Source organism: Triticum dicoccoides, chromosome 1A (assembly GCF_002162155.2).
Source record: "Triticum dicoccoides isolate Atlit2015 ecotype Zavitan chromosome 1A, WEW_v2.0, whole genome shotgun sequence".
NCBI classification, from domain to species: Eukaryota; Viridiplantae; Streptophyta; class Magnoliopsida; order Poales; family Poaceae; genus Triticum; species Triticum dicoccoides.
The window spans coordinates 127,550,163-127,564,547 of NC_041380.1; the positions used below are offsets into that span (position 1 = coordinate 127,550,163).

General features: G+C 47.9%; 1 protein-coding gene across 1 annotated transcript; it reads left to right on the forward strand.

The window, feature by feature from the left end:
• The first annotated feature begins 7,761 nt into the window (after positions 1–7,761).
• Positions 7,762–10,120, forward strand: LOC119272188 (endo-1,4-beta-xylanase 5-like). Its single transcript, XM_037553754.1, has 5 exons — positions 7,762–7,873; positions 8,007–8,053; positions 8,155–8,383; positions 8,512–8,678; positions 8,749–10,120. The coding sequence occupies exons 1-5, from the start codon at positions 7,828–7,830 to the stop codon at positions 9,982–9,984; spliced, it is 1,725 nt and encodes a 574-aa protein (XP_037409651.1). The 5' UTR covers positions 7,762–7,827; the 3' UTR covers positions 9,985–10,120.
• The last annotated feature ends 4,265 nt before the right edge of the window (positions 10,121–14,385 follow it).

A 14,385-nucleotide genomic window follows, 5' to 3' on the forward strand; every position in this document is an offset into this window, starting at 1 on the left:
AACGTTCGCTGGTTATTAGGGTCCTGACTCCTGACTAATTAACCTTAGGATGAGGAGATAAGGCTGAACCATAATTAACAATAGCACACCCTCTGCATAGGCGTCACCCTGTGCCGTTATCCCATCTTTTGTTTCCTTTTTCTTTTCTTTTTGCAATCCCCTCCCCCCTCCCTCAAAACTTCGAAATGGGTGTCGGTACGATAGTTGGCGGTCACACACAATTCAAGGGATGCTTGAAGCTTAAAGATTTGTCAAAGTCTTTTTGTATTTCCTCTTGTATTTTACTATAAGAAATCTTCTAAGGACAAGTATACTGTGAGGCACAAGGACCGAAAACTCAGAAACCACCGGTGCATCGTTATCACTGGACCACGTTCATTCAACACCAGTGGACAAGAACTTGATACATACTTCTATAAGCAACATAGTTTTATACAAAAATGTTACTATTGTCAATGGAAACTGCTCCGACACGCCCCCATGACGACAATCACTCCGGCCCCGCTGCACACCACCACTTTTCATGTGGTCGCGCTTGCCATCCGCAAATCCGTTCCTGCCATTGGAGGATGGTTGGTGGCACGCTCACTCCTTCCCTAGGCTGCAAAGGCACCAACTCTGGACCCACTACCTTGACCGGTGCCTCCTCCGGCCTGCTACAACTCCCACGACATCGATCCCTTCAGGTGGAGTCCAGTGACGGCCTGTCTTCCTCCACCACCCTTGCCCGTTCCATATTGGGAGGAGCTAGACAAGATCATTGTGTTGCCTATGCCATGCCTGGAAATGGGGTGGACGCCGAGCTCTGCCCCCTCACAATATATAGGTACATGTGTGTCAACTCCTAGGAGGCTTGGGTCCCCGCTGCCGCCTCTGCATGGGCACGCCTACCGGCCCCATGACCCATCTCCTCTGGCGTTGGCTACCCCAGTTGCCGCACCATATTTGGAGGCCGCCTCCGCCGCCTCAGGAGGGACGTGCTCCTAACCAGATTGAGCAGGTGCTTGGGTCCCCATCACCTTCTACGCCTGGCCATCCACGCCGACCCCACGTCTGGCTTCCCCCAACGATGAGAACCTGACCTCAATGATGACCACTCCTCGAACGTTGCTGCCACCTCCTACACCGGTCGTCCTCACAAGTTTGTCGCGTGCCATTGCTGGATGTGACATGTTCGCCCTAGTGGCCTCTCCCATGCGCCTTGGTTAGGGTGAAGGGTGTAGTTGTATCAGCCGAGACATGAAGCCTGCTACTTACTTGTGTTGCGATCCAACACGTCGTGGGGAATTGTTGGGGACTAACACCTCGTCAAGGCAAGGCGTTGCGGCTCACCGCCTTCACCGGCCTTCCACCATCCTGCTTGCAACACATATGTGGCTCCTCCGGCGTGGATGAGGGACCAATGCTTTTGGTGCCTCTCAAAAGGTCGTTGAGCCCGCTCCCGCAGGGACGCAATTCGGTGCACGAACTACCTATGACCCGGTGACACCATTTGATTTGGCCATGCAAAGCTCTCCATCAACCTGAATACGCAGCTCTGATGTGTTGCACCACCGCTTCCCACAATGCCTTTACACGCCAACGTTGCAACCCCGATAGATGTATCATTGCAGACCGTCCTCACGCAACAAGCTGAACTGCAAGGTTGCCTAATGAGAGTTCGGAGGATTTTGGTGAGCCGCAGGCTCTTCTTGGAGGGATCCTAGTTGTGCCTCTACTGGCCTAGCTCTTGGGTTCCATGAGTGAGGGGAAAACATACCTCTATGGTTGTTTCTCACCTTGTGTCAGGTCTTGAAGTCACCGTCCGTTGTGCCGTCTGCCTCTGGAATTGAGGCCATCTTCGGGTCGTTCCTCCGGTTTCTCAAACCATGTTAGAACTTCAGCAACTACGTGGGGTGGCTGATTTGTCTCTTTTGATGGTGCATCTAGGGGTAGTCTTGCTTGTGACCTTAGCGCCCACACCGCCATTACTGGAACCCAACCAACCTCTCGCCTTCATGGAGTGTGTAGGTTTGGATGCTATTGTCTTTCACTCGCTGGAGTCTATCAGGTAAGTGGTTCAGAGGGTCACAAGGTCATTGCGTCCGGTGCATTTGCACCTACTCGCAATGCTCTTTTCGCATTAAAGCTTTACGACTTTATTGCTAGCTTGGAGGCTGCTACCCTGAATTTGGCAAGACAATTGGTTGGATCCTAATCGCCAGGGAAATTGAGAAGAGGCGCGCTGGCTGATGCGCAGCCTGAAATAGAAGTATTTTAGGATCAAAAGCAAGAAGAATGGCGGTATTAGGAAGTCGTCTACGACTGCTTGATGGATGCAACGTCGATATTAGGAAGGCATCTACGGCTTCTTGATGAATGCACCGTCCATTTGGTGTTCTCCGATGCCTTGGTCTATGTATTTTCGTTGGGTGTATGTTTGGTGATGTTGTGATCCATGTGCCGGGGGTTTCCGATTATAGCATGTTTCAGGATTAAGATACAATGAATTGAGAGTGACCTAAGAATATGGGCGCTGCTACGCGTACGTCGGTAGATGTACTGAAATTATCCGCCGCCTGAAAAGCCGTTGGATCCCTGAGCTGTTAGCCGTCTGATACGTCTCCAACATATCTATAATTTTTGATTGCTCCATGCTATATTATCTACTGTTTTGGGCAATATTGGGCTTTATTATCCACTTTTATATTATTTTTGGGACTAACCTATTAACCGGAGGCCCAGCCCAGATTTGCTGTTTTATGCCTATTTCAGTGCTTTGAAGAAAAGGAATATCAGACAGAGTCGAAACGGAACGAAATCAACTAGAGAAGTTATTTTTGGAAGGAAACACACCTGATGGACTTGGACTCCACGTCAGAAGATACGGGAGCTGCCCACGAGGGTGGGGGGCGCGCCCACCCCCCTAGGGCGCGCCCCCTGCCTGATGGGGCCCCCGTGGCTCCCCTGACGTGCTTCTTCTGCCTATATAACTCCATATACCCTAAAACTTCCAGAACAGAATTTAGATCGGGAGTTCCGCCGCCAGAAGCCTTCGTAGCCACCGAAAACCAATCTAGACCCGTGCCGGCACCCTGCCGAAGGGGGCAATCCCTCTCCGGTGGCCATCTTCATCATCCCGGTGCTCTCCATGACGAGGAGGAAGTAGTTCTCCTCGGGGCTGAGGGTATGTACAAGTAGCTATGTGTTTGATCTCTCTCTCTCTCTGTCGTGTTCTTGAGATGATACGATCTTGACGTATCGCGAGCTTTGCTATTATATTTGGATCCTATGATGTTTCTTCCCCCCTCTTCTCTCTTGTAATGGATCGAGTTTCCCCTTTGAAGTAATCTTATCGGATTGAGTCTTTAAAGATTTGAGAACACTTGATGTATGTCTTGCCGTGGATATCTGTGGTGACAATGGGATACCGCGTGCCACTTGATGTATGTTAAGGTGACCAACTTGCGGGTTCATGAACCTATGCATAGGGGTTGGCACACGTTTTCGTCGTGATTCTCCGGTAGATCTTTGGGACACTCTTTGAGGTCCTTTGTGTTGGTTGAATAGATGAATCTGAGATTGTGTGATGCATATCGTATAATCATGTCCACGGATACTTGAGGTGACAATGAAGTATCTAGGTGACATTAGGGTTTTGGTTGATTTGTGTCTTAAGGTGTTATTCTAGTACGAACTCTAAGGCTGTTTGTGACACTTATAGGAATAGCCGAACGGATTGATTGGAAAGAATAACTTTGAGGTGGTTTCGTACCCTACCATAATCTCTTCGTTCCTTCTCCGCTATTAGTGACTTTGGAGTGACTCTTTTTTGCATGTTGAGGGATAGTTATGTGATCCAATTATGTTAGTATTGTTAAGGGAACTTACACTAGCGAAAGTATGAACCCTAGGCCTTGTTTACCATCATTGCAATACCGTTTACGCTCACTTTTATCACTTGCTACCTTGCTGTTTTTATTATTTCAGATTACAAAAACTATTATCTACTATCCATATTGCACTTGTATCACCATCTCTTCATCGGACTAGTGCACCGATACAATTTACCATTGTATTGGGTGTGTTGGGGACACAAGAGACTCTTTGTTGTATTTGGTTGCAGGGTTGCTTGAGAGAGACCATCTTCATGAGTCAAATGCTGAGCATGATGAAGCCTTTGCCACGCGACGCTAAATACCCAACCGAATTCTTTCTTGAAGACCTAGAGTATCTGCCCCGCACCATTTACCATATCATCAGAAAGACTCTATGGCCTGTCAAAGGACATTCATCTACAGCGAAGCTTGAAGGAGCAATGAAGACTTTGGTTTTCTATATCTTCAATGGCATAAACTTCAATGCTCAAGACTTCTTCATCAGGCAGTTGGCTGCATCTGGCTCCGACATCTTTGGTCTGAAGTTCTATGCTCCATGGGTAATGCGTCTTATCAAGCTTCACTCTGCCTTCAACTATCAGCCGTCTGCGCGCAATCATCTTGTATTCTTGCCAGAGGTTGATCTGTCTGTTGAAGCTATTTACCCAGAGCCTGCAAAGGATCCAATTTATCTTCACAATGTTGATCGTCAAAGCTTCACCCAGCCCATTGAAGGAGTTCAGGCAGTCTCTCGTGTTTATCCCTTGGCTGGCAACTGATACGTCTCCAACGTATCTATAATTTTTTGATTGCTCCATGCTATATTATCTACTGTTTTGGGTAATATTGGGCTTTATTTTCCACTTTTATATTATTTTTGGGACTAACCTATTAACCGGAGGCCCAGCCCAGATTTGTTGTTTTATGCCTATTTCAGTGTTCCGAGGAAAAGAAATATCAAACGGAGTCAAAACGGAATGAAATCAACTGGAGCAGTTATTTTTGGAAGGAAACCTACCGGATAGACTTGAACCCTACGTCAGAAGATGAAGGAGGTGCTCACGAGGGTAGGGGCGCGCCCACCCCCTGGGGCGCGCCCCCTCCCTCGTGGCCCCCCCTTCGGTCCACCTACGTACCCCTTGTACCCATATATACCTACGTATCGTAAAACTTTCAGAACGGAGATTAGATCGGGAGTTCCGCCGCCAGAAGCCTCCGTAGCCACCGAAAGCCAATCTAGACCCGTTCCGGCACCCTGCCGGAGGGGGAAATCCCTCTCCGGTGGCCATCTTCATCATCCCGGTGCTCTCCATGACGAGGAGGGAGTAGTTCTCCCTCGGGGCTGAGGGTATGTACCGGTAGCTATGTATTTGATCTCTCTCTCTCGTGTTCTTGATTTGGCACGATCTTGATGTATCACGAGCTTTGCTATTATATTTGGATCCTATGATATTTCTTCCCCCTCTACTCTCTTGTAATGGATTGAGTTTCCCCTTTGAAGTTATCCTATCGGATTGAGTCTTTAAAGATTTGAGAACACTTGATGTATGTCTTGCCGTGCGTATCTGTGGTGACAATGGGATACCACGTGATTCACTTGATGTATGTTTTGGTGATCAACTTGCGGGTTTCGTCCATGAACCTATGCATAGGGGTTGACACACGTTTTCGTCGTGATTCTCCGGTAGAATTTTGGGGCACTATTTGAGGTCCTTTGTGTTGGTTGAATAGATGAATCTGAGATTGTGTGACGCATATCGTATAATCATACCCACGGATACTTGAGGTGACATTAGAGTATCTAGGTGACATTAGGGTTTTGGTTGATTTGTGTCTTAAGGTGTTATTCTAGTACGAACTCTAGGGCTGTTTGTGACACTTATAGGAATAGCCCAACGGATTGATTGGAAAGAATAACTTTGAGGTGGTTTCGTACCCTACCATAATCTCTTCGTTCGTTCTCCGCTATTAGTGACTTTGGAGTGACTCTTTGTTGCATGTTGAGGGATAGTTTTATGATCCAATTATGTTATAATTGTTGAGAGGACTTGCACTAGTGAAAGTATGAACCCTAGGCCTTGTTCCAACGCATTGCAATACCGTTTACGCTCACTTTTATCATGAGTTACCTTGCTGTTTTTATAATTTCAGATTACAAATACTATTATCTACTATCCATATTGCACTTGTATCACCATCTCTTCGCCGAACTAGTGCACCTATACAATTTACCATTGTATTGGGTGTGTTGGGGACACAAGAGACTTTTTATTATTTGGTTGCAGGGTTGCTTGAGAGAGACCATCTTCATCCTACGCCTCCTACGGATTGATAAACCTTAGGTCATCCACTTGAGGGAAATTTGCTACTGTCCTACAAACCTCTGCACTTGGAGGCCCAACAACGTCTACAAGAAGAAGGTTGTGTAGTAGACATCACCGTCCGATCTAGTGTGCGCGTCCCCCATGCCCCCCTTATTATTCCAGCAACACGCGCGTTGTTGCAGAAACAAAGACAACAAACTTGACCCCGGCCCCGACAGAGCTGCGCCCAACGCAGCGCCGCCGCCAACCCGCCCCCAAAATCAGCCCGCCGCCGGTGTGCAAGAGCTAAATTAAACTCTTCGCAACACCATGGCGCACCATATCACACGTTAGATGCTTGGATCCGACGCAAATCGAGCTCACCGAGGGGCCCTGCTTGGAGAACAGGCACGACCTCTACTCCAGCATGACGGCGATGAGCTCCCATGCTGGGCACTCCTTTGACGATTTCTGCAACTGAAGCTACGTTTCTGAAACATGCGTCGTGTTGCAATGCTTGGTCTCGTACACTCTAACATCGTGCGCTCCTCCAATGCTTTCTACAACCGGGGCTATGTATCTGAAGCAAGATCCCTGTTGCAGAAGAAAAAAATCTTCGCTGCTGAACCATTTCTTTTTCTAAAACAAGACCTCTGTTGCAGAAACCTTCTAAAATTAGACCCTGTTGCTGAAAAAAACTTCACCACCAAATCTTTATTTATTTATTTCTGAAACAAGATCTCTGTTGTACAAACCTTCTAAAACAATACGATTGTTGCAAAAAAATTGGTTGCACACGACTTGTGGCCGTCCAACGTGAGCGCTCGATCAACATTGATCCGATGGCTACGCATGCGGCGGACGCTGCGCGTGCATCCGTCGGGTGTAAGATAGCGTTTTCCTAAGAATATTGGAATGCAAAATTAATTCTATATTTAGTATTCCCCGAAGTTGAATATTGGGTTGCTTAGCTACCAAGCTTTCCTTTATTTATTATATGACAAATATTCACGGTATCTATTCGTATTGACTTAATTTTGGCATAAACTAATTACTTGCATGTATATCCAAATATATGGTTTTTTAGTGGGACAAAAGATACTGACTTGATCTTCTGCAGCACTGTCAAGTCTTTCCGATTCTAGACTTAGCAGGTCGGCGTATGGGCACTTAGTTGTAGCCGGAAGTTCATTCTCTAGAAGCTTACGAGAGAGCAAAACAGGGTAGCAGATTGTTGGGCATTATATTATGATGACCGCTGTGTGGCTTGGTCAAGGTCCTCCTTGTATAGAGCAATTACTATCTCTGGATTGTAACCCTATCAATATATGAAATAAAATTCACTTTTTCCTTGAAAAAAAAGCCATAAGTAGCACGATTTTAATGCATTCACACATAATGCACAAATGTTGCTCCTCCTGCCTAGTCTTCCGCTTGAGCCAAAGATTTCCCCCCCTTTTTGCGTTCGAGCTGACTTAGAGTCAAAGATTGAAACAATCAGCAACACACCGCCTTTGGCATTATCAAGCACGGATTAATTACCCTATGCCTATATATTCACTTCTCTCCGTCAACTAAAACATACCACCAGTTCAGTAGAAGTGACATATCACTTCGAAAAAAAAAGGAAAAAAAAAGAAGAAGTGACATACACACTGGTGGTTACCATGGGGAAATTGCTCGCTTTTTTGCTCTGCATTTCGCTGTTTGAAGGTTAGTTTTCCCAAGTTCATATTACCACAGTTTGTATTTCCAACACCAGGGAAGTTCCTTGCGGTTTGCTGCGTGTTTCAAGTTTCCACCGATTGCACATTGTAAGATATGCTAATGATGTATATGTATGTAGGGTGGATGGTCCAGTCGGTTCCCTATGATTATACCGCGAGCATTAAGGCAAGTAGTACCTTTTTTCTGCCAATTACTGGATATATTGTTGGATTTGTGTTCCTTCTTATCTTGAAACTAAAGGATGTTGTTTTGATCTTGTTATCCAGTGCTTGAGCAGCCCGATGAGGTCTCTGTACAAAGGCGGCATTATCGAGAACAGCGAGTTCAACAGCGGCCTGACGGGCTGGTCGGTGCCGTGGGGCGTGACGGCCAACGTGAGCAGCTCGCCGTCCGGCAACAACTTCGCGTTGGCGTCGGCGAGCAACAATGGCCAGCCGTCGCGCAGCGTCTACCAGAAGATCCAGATGGAAACCGCCCACCACTACTCCCTCTCGGGTATGTAAACTCAAGCATATACTCCGTACTGCACCATCGTCATTTACTCGTGATCTTGTGATATGCTGTATTTTCTTGTTGCTCATGTGTGCCCGTATATATATGGCTCCATGCATGCATGCATGCAGCATGGTTGCAGGTTTCGTCCGGCACGGCGGTGGTGAGATCCGTCTTCAAGGATCCCAACGGCGCCTTCATCGCCGGTGGAGCCACCGTCGCCAGGTCCGGCTGCTGGAGCATGCTCAAGGGCGGCATGACCGCCTTTGCTTCCGGCCCAGGCGAGCTCTTCTTCGAGGTAGATCGAATGATTACGCATGAATTAATTGTTCAACGCCAGAAAGGGAAACTAAAGTTCGCTTGTACAGGCCGATGGTAGGGTGGACATCTGGGTGGACAGCGTGTCTCTGCAGCCCTTCTCCTTCCCCGAGTGGGACGAGCAACGCCGTCTGTCGGCCGGGAAGACCCGCCGGAGCGCCGTCAAGGTGGTCGCCCGGGGCGCCGACGGCGTCCCACTGCCGAACGCCAACCTGAGCGTCAAGCTCCTCCGGCCCGGCTTCCCGTTCGGCAACGCCATGACCAAGGAGATCCTCGACATCCCGGCCTACGAGCAGTGGTTCGCGTCCCGGTTCACCGTGGCCAGCTTCGAGAACGAGATGAAGTGGTACAGCACGGAGTGGATGGAGAACCACGAGGACTACACCGTCGCGGACGCCATGCTGCGGCTCGCCGAGAAGCACGGCATCGCGGTGCGCGGCCACAACGTGCTCTGGGACACCAACGACACGCAGGTGTCGTGGGTGAAGCCGCTGGACGCGCAGCGGCTCAAGGCGGCCATGCAGAAGCGCATCAGCTCCGTGGTGTCGCGGTACGCCGGCAAGGTCATCGCGTGGGACGTGGTGAACGAGAACCTCCACGGGCACTTCTTCGAGAGCAGGCTCGGCCGCAACGCGTCGTCCGAGGTGTACCATCGGGTGGCGCGGATCGACCGGACGGCGAGGCTGTTCATGAACGAGTTCGGCACGCTGGAGGAGCCGCTGGACGCGGCTGCCATGTCCAGCAAGTACGTCGCCAAGCTGCAGCAGATACGCTCCTACCCCGGCAACCGCGGCATCAAGCTCGCCGTCGGCCTCGAGAGCCACTTCGGCACGCCCAACATCCCCTACATGAGGGCGACGCTGGACATGCTCGCGCAGCTCAGGGTCCCCATCTGGCTCACTGAGGTCGACGTCAACCGGAATGCCGGCCCCTACGTGCCGATCTACCTGGAGGAGGTGCTGAGGGAAGGCTACGGGCACCCCAACGTGGAGGGCATGGTGATGTGGGCGGCCTGGCACGCGCAGGGCTGCTGGGCCATGTGCCTCACGGACAACAACTTCAAGAATCTTCCCGCCGGCGACCGCGTCGACAAGCTCATCGCTGAATGGAGGACGCACCCGGAGGGCGCCACCATGGACGCCAACGGCGTGACCGAGCTGGACCTCGTCCACGGCGAGTACAACTTCACGGTGACTCACCCGTCGCTTGGCTCGCCCGCCGTGCGCACTTTGACGGTGGACGCGTCGTCGGCTGCGGTGGAGCACACTATAGACATCAAGGTGTAGGGACTAGGGATCGGACACAAACACAATACACAGCAGCTTAGTTTCATCTGCTATATACAATATATTCTTGAGAAGAAATATCTTTCCCTATGCATTTAATAATAATAAAGCATGTATTGCTTTTGCTCGTCCGTCATAAGATTACCCATGAGGTTAACGAGCACTCCTTCGGGAGCCTCGCAACAATCAGCGCCATTTGACGCGCTCTCAGCCATTCGCCACGTGTCGCGCTTTCGGCGCTTCCTCCGGATTTTGTTTTATTTCTGCACGCGTTTTCGGCTTTTTAAACGGGTTTTTTTGACGTCCTGATTTTCCGCTGGTCTTCTTTAGATTTTTGATTTAAAAAAAATTGCGCGAAAAAACGCGTTTTTTTCCTTTCGCGAGTCACGGTTTGGCTTTCGCGAGAGCCACGGGCATGCCTCTCGGAAACAAAAAAACACATTTTTTTTGTTTTTTCTTTCACGAGAGTCATGTTTTTTTTTCACGAGAGGTACGGGTGTGCTTTCGCGAGAGTCACGGCCGTGCCTCTTGAAAACGAAAAAAACGCGTTTTTTGTTTTTTCCTTTCGCGAGAGGCACGGGTGTGCTTTCGCGAGAGTCATGGTCGTGCCTCTCGGAAACGAAAAAAAACACGTTTTCTGTTTTTCCTTTCCTTTCACGAGAGTCACGGTTTTGCCTCCGCGAGAGGCATGGGTATGCTTTCGCGAGAGTCATGGCCGTGCCTCTCGAAAACGAAAAAAAAAATGTGTTTTCTGTTTTTTTCCTTTCGCGAGAGTCACGGTTTTGTTTCCGCGAGAGGCACGATTGTACTTTAGCAAGAGTCACGGCCGTGCCTCTCAAAAACGAAAAAATATGTTTTCTGTTTCTTTCCTTTCGCAAGAGACACAATTTTGCTTTCACGCGCAACCCCTTCGTTGGCGTGCCGCGCATCAGAACACACCATAAAAAAGAAACTTAGATCATGATCAATCAACATTTTGAGTTTTTCAGAAAACTAATGCGATGCACTAAGGCGCGATTTACAGAGCATCACCCACGGCAACCATGACAGTAACATGCAATGGGATCATCATACATGAGCATCCGGTTCGATCTATGTATAAGTTTTTTTTATGGAAACGTGCATACAAGTTGAGATTAACGTGAGCACATACAAAATTAGATGCCTTTGCATTAAAAAAAGAAACTTAGATCGTGATTGATCAAGATTTTATATTGTTCAAAAAAACATAATGGGATGCACTAACGCACGACTTACACAACATCATCCACGGGGACATGACAATAGCAAGCAATCGAATCATCATCACACGCTTGACCGGTCTCACACATTAAATGGCGTGGCGCCTATCGCGCTTGAAGGGATGAGCAGACACATCCGTGCATTATAATTTCCGATAATAATATTAGACATATTTTATTAATTGCATGGATAAAAAATACAACTTCATTTACATGTGAATTGCAAAATAATATACAAGAAATAAAGTATTAAATATATTTCTGTTATTTAAAATTAAGTTATAGGGATTAAATGTAAAATTTAACCAGTAAAACAAAACATAAGTTTAAAGTTAAATTAAATTATAATGCGATTCCAATCTAATTAGAATATATGTTTGTTGAAAAACAATAAGATATTCGACAAGAAAAATTAAATACCATTTTAAATGAACAAAGACCAAGAATTGCTTCACCCCATATACACGACATTTGGTAATTATGGCCCAAAAATGTCATAGTTTTTCTACATGCTCCGAGGCTTATTCAGTTATTGAACTGATGAATTTCTTTTTTGTGTCTAAATCATCTTAAACCACATTTTTTAGCTAAATTGAGAGGTGTTGTGTTTAGGTGCACCTGCCATGGGTAAACTACTTCTTTATATATGAATTATTGACGTCAAAAACCAAGATACGATATTGTGATACTAATATTTGACGTATCAGAACTGTTTAACTCAAGATCAAAATATTGCGATAACACATGCAAAAAAACTATGTCTAAATCACAATAAAAACTTTTTATTATTTGTTGGTCATATGATATATTTTTCTAAGACCAAAACAAATCTTCACTATTATGTTTCAGCTCGACCCACTAGCGCCCGCCACCAAAGTACAAGGAGTTGGACACGGAGTTCCTACTGTGTGTGACACAAACTCCGCACTTTACTCTGTTATATTAGCCAAAGATGGAGGGTCTTTGGACAACGCTCCTAATATTTATTCTGTTTCTCGTGTGGCAGTGTGGAGGATTTCAAGGAGTTTGTTGATGACATCATGTCTGACGATGGGTCATGGTGAGAGGAGGAGGCGGTCTTGAGCCATTGGGTTAGTGAAGTCAGGTTTTTTTGTTTCCCGTTGCAACGCACGGGCATCTGTGCTAGTAATAATAAAACATATATTGCTTATGTTCGTCCATCATAAGATTACCCATGATCTTTTTCCAGAAAAGGGCGCTTTATTACTTAAATGATTTAAGCATTAAAACTACCCATGAATGAAGGTATCAATAATGGACTCGCTAAATCTCAGTCGACGCGTCATCCGTTGGATCTTTGTTCGCTTCAAGATTCGCGCTGGAAGTGGGTTGTCTTGTTTCGGCCTGTGTAACGCGCATGTCTAGCCCGTTTGGTTGTTTTCTGTCACATCCCTAGTTCTGGTATGACCTAGACTAGCCAGTCATGTGTGCATCATATTTAAATTTCATTTAAATTTGAAATGGGGATTTGTGAAACCCTTAGAAATCATTTCTGAAAATGACCCAGATAAAAATTACTCCAAAAAGGTTCAAGAAAATGTTCATGTTACTCTCTGAAAATATTGGTCAGAGTTAAAATTCAAACCAATATTTCCAGGAGCTCATAGATATTTATTTTGGGCATTTGAAATTAATGCAGTAATGATTTGTTTTGGATATATATTGTTATATATACAATATTGTCCAAAAATTATGCTAGTTGATGAGGAGCTCTGGAATAATACCACTAGCTCCTACAAAAATTGACATAAGAATATAAATTAGTTTGGTATTATTTTTAAATCAAACAAATGTCAGAAAAATAGAAAAGGGAACGGAAATGGAAAAACTTACCTGTGCTCACTTGAGGCTTGGCACTGTGCGGCCCAGCTGGCCGGCCCAGCCAGCTGGCCCTGCCAATCGTCCCTCTCCTCTCGCCAGGAGGACAGGGGCGTGTGCTCGCCGCACGCGCGCACGTGCTCGGCCAGCTCCTGCTTGCCGCTGCTGCTGGAGGCCGCTACGAACACCACGCGACCCCCCAGGCCTCTCTCACTCTCTCTCGTTCTCCCTCCTCCTCTGGATCCCTCTCTCTCGACCCGCCCGAGCGGAGCTCGTCGCCGCCGCTCGCTACCCGCGCGGCCACCGCCTTCCCCTCGCCCTCTCTTCGTGTCCGGGTGCCCCGCCTCGTCGCCTGCATCATCCTCGAGGAGCCAAGCGACCAGGGACGCGCTGCATCGCCGCCACCATTGTCGTCTTCACCTCCGGCCGCTCGAGATCGCCGCCGTCATTCCGGCCGCACCAGTGCATCCCCGAGCTCGCGCATGACGCCGTCGAGACCGCTGTGAGCTCTCCTCCGTTTCCCCTCCTTCCCCGTGCTCGATTTCGTGCCGTAGCCCTGCTAACCGTCGAACCCGCGAGCGCCACGCCGCCGGCCATGTCGCCGCCGTGGCCAGGGCCACCGCACTCAGTAACCTCCCAGAAGACCAACGCCGCCGCCCACAGCTCCTGCCGTGCCCCGCAGCACCCCGCACGCACCTGGCCGTGCTCCGGCCGCCGCCCGAGCTCCTTTCCGGCGAGCTCAGGCCACCCCACCTCTCCCGCTTGCTCCAGAAGACGCGGACGAGCCCTGGCTCCTCGCCCATGGCCTCCGTCGTCCAAATGGTCGCCGAAAAGCGAATCCTGTGCCCCTCCGCCGCGTTCGGCCTCGCCGGCGGCTAAACGCCGGCGGGTTGACTGGGTTTGACCCCCCCAGTTGACCAGATTTGACCCGTATGAGTCAATGACAGGTGGGGCCTATCTCTGACTAAATCTGTAGTTAGGTTAGTGTTAGTGCTAATTAACCTCTGTTAATTAACCGAGACACTGACGTGTGGACCCCACACGTCAGGTTTGACCTGGTCAGCCCCGTTTGACTCGTTGACGTCATGCCACTGTCATGCTGACGCAGCTATTCATTTTCTGGTATTAAAATAAATCAGGAAATTCCAGAAAATTAGCTAAACTTCAAAAATTCATAGAAATTCAACCGTAGCTCAGAATGAAATAATTTATATATTAAAAATTATCAGAAAAATGCAAGGAATCCATTTATGCCAGTTCCATGCATGAAAAACCAACTTATACATGCTGTATAAGTGAAAACATAATGTGGGCATTTTAA

What these genes read in the sequence shown, in the direction of transcription:
- LOC119272188 (XM_037553754.1), top strand. Translation starts at nt 7,828, where the DNA reads ATGGGGAAATTGCTCGCTTTTTTGCTCTGCATTTCGCTGTTTGAAG. An exon ending in CCACCACTACTCCCTCTCGG is followed by an intron (nt 8,384 to 8,511) that starts GTATGTAAACTC and finishes GCATGCATGCAG; the next exon opens with CATGGTTGCAGGTTTCGTCC. An exon ending in CAGGCGAGCTCTTCTTCGAG is followed by an intron (nt 8,679 to 8,748) that starts GTAGATCGAATG and finishes TCGCTTGTACAG; the next exon opens with GCCGATGGTAGGGTGGACAT.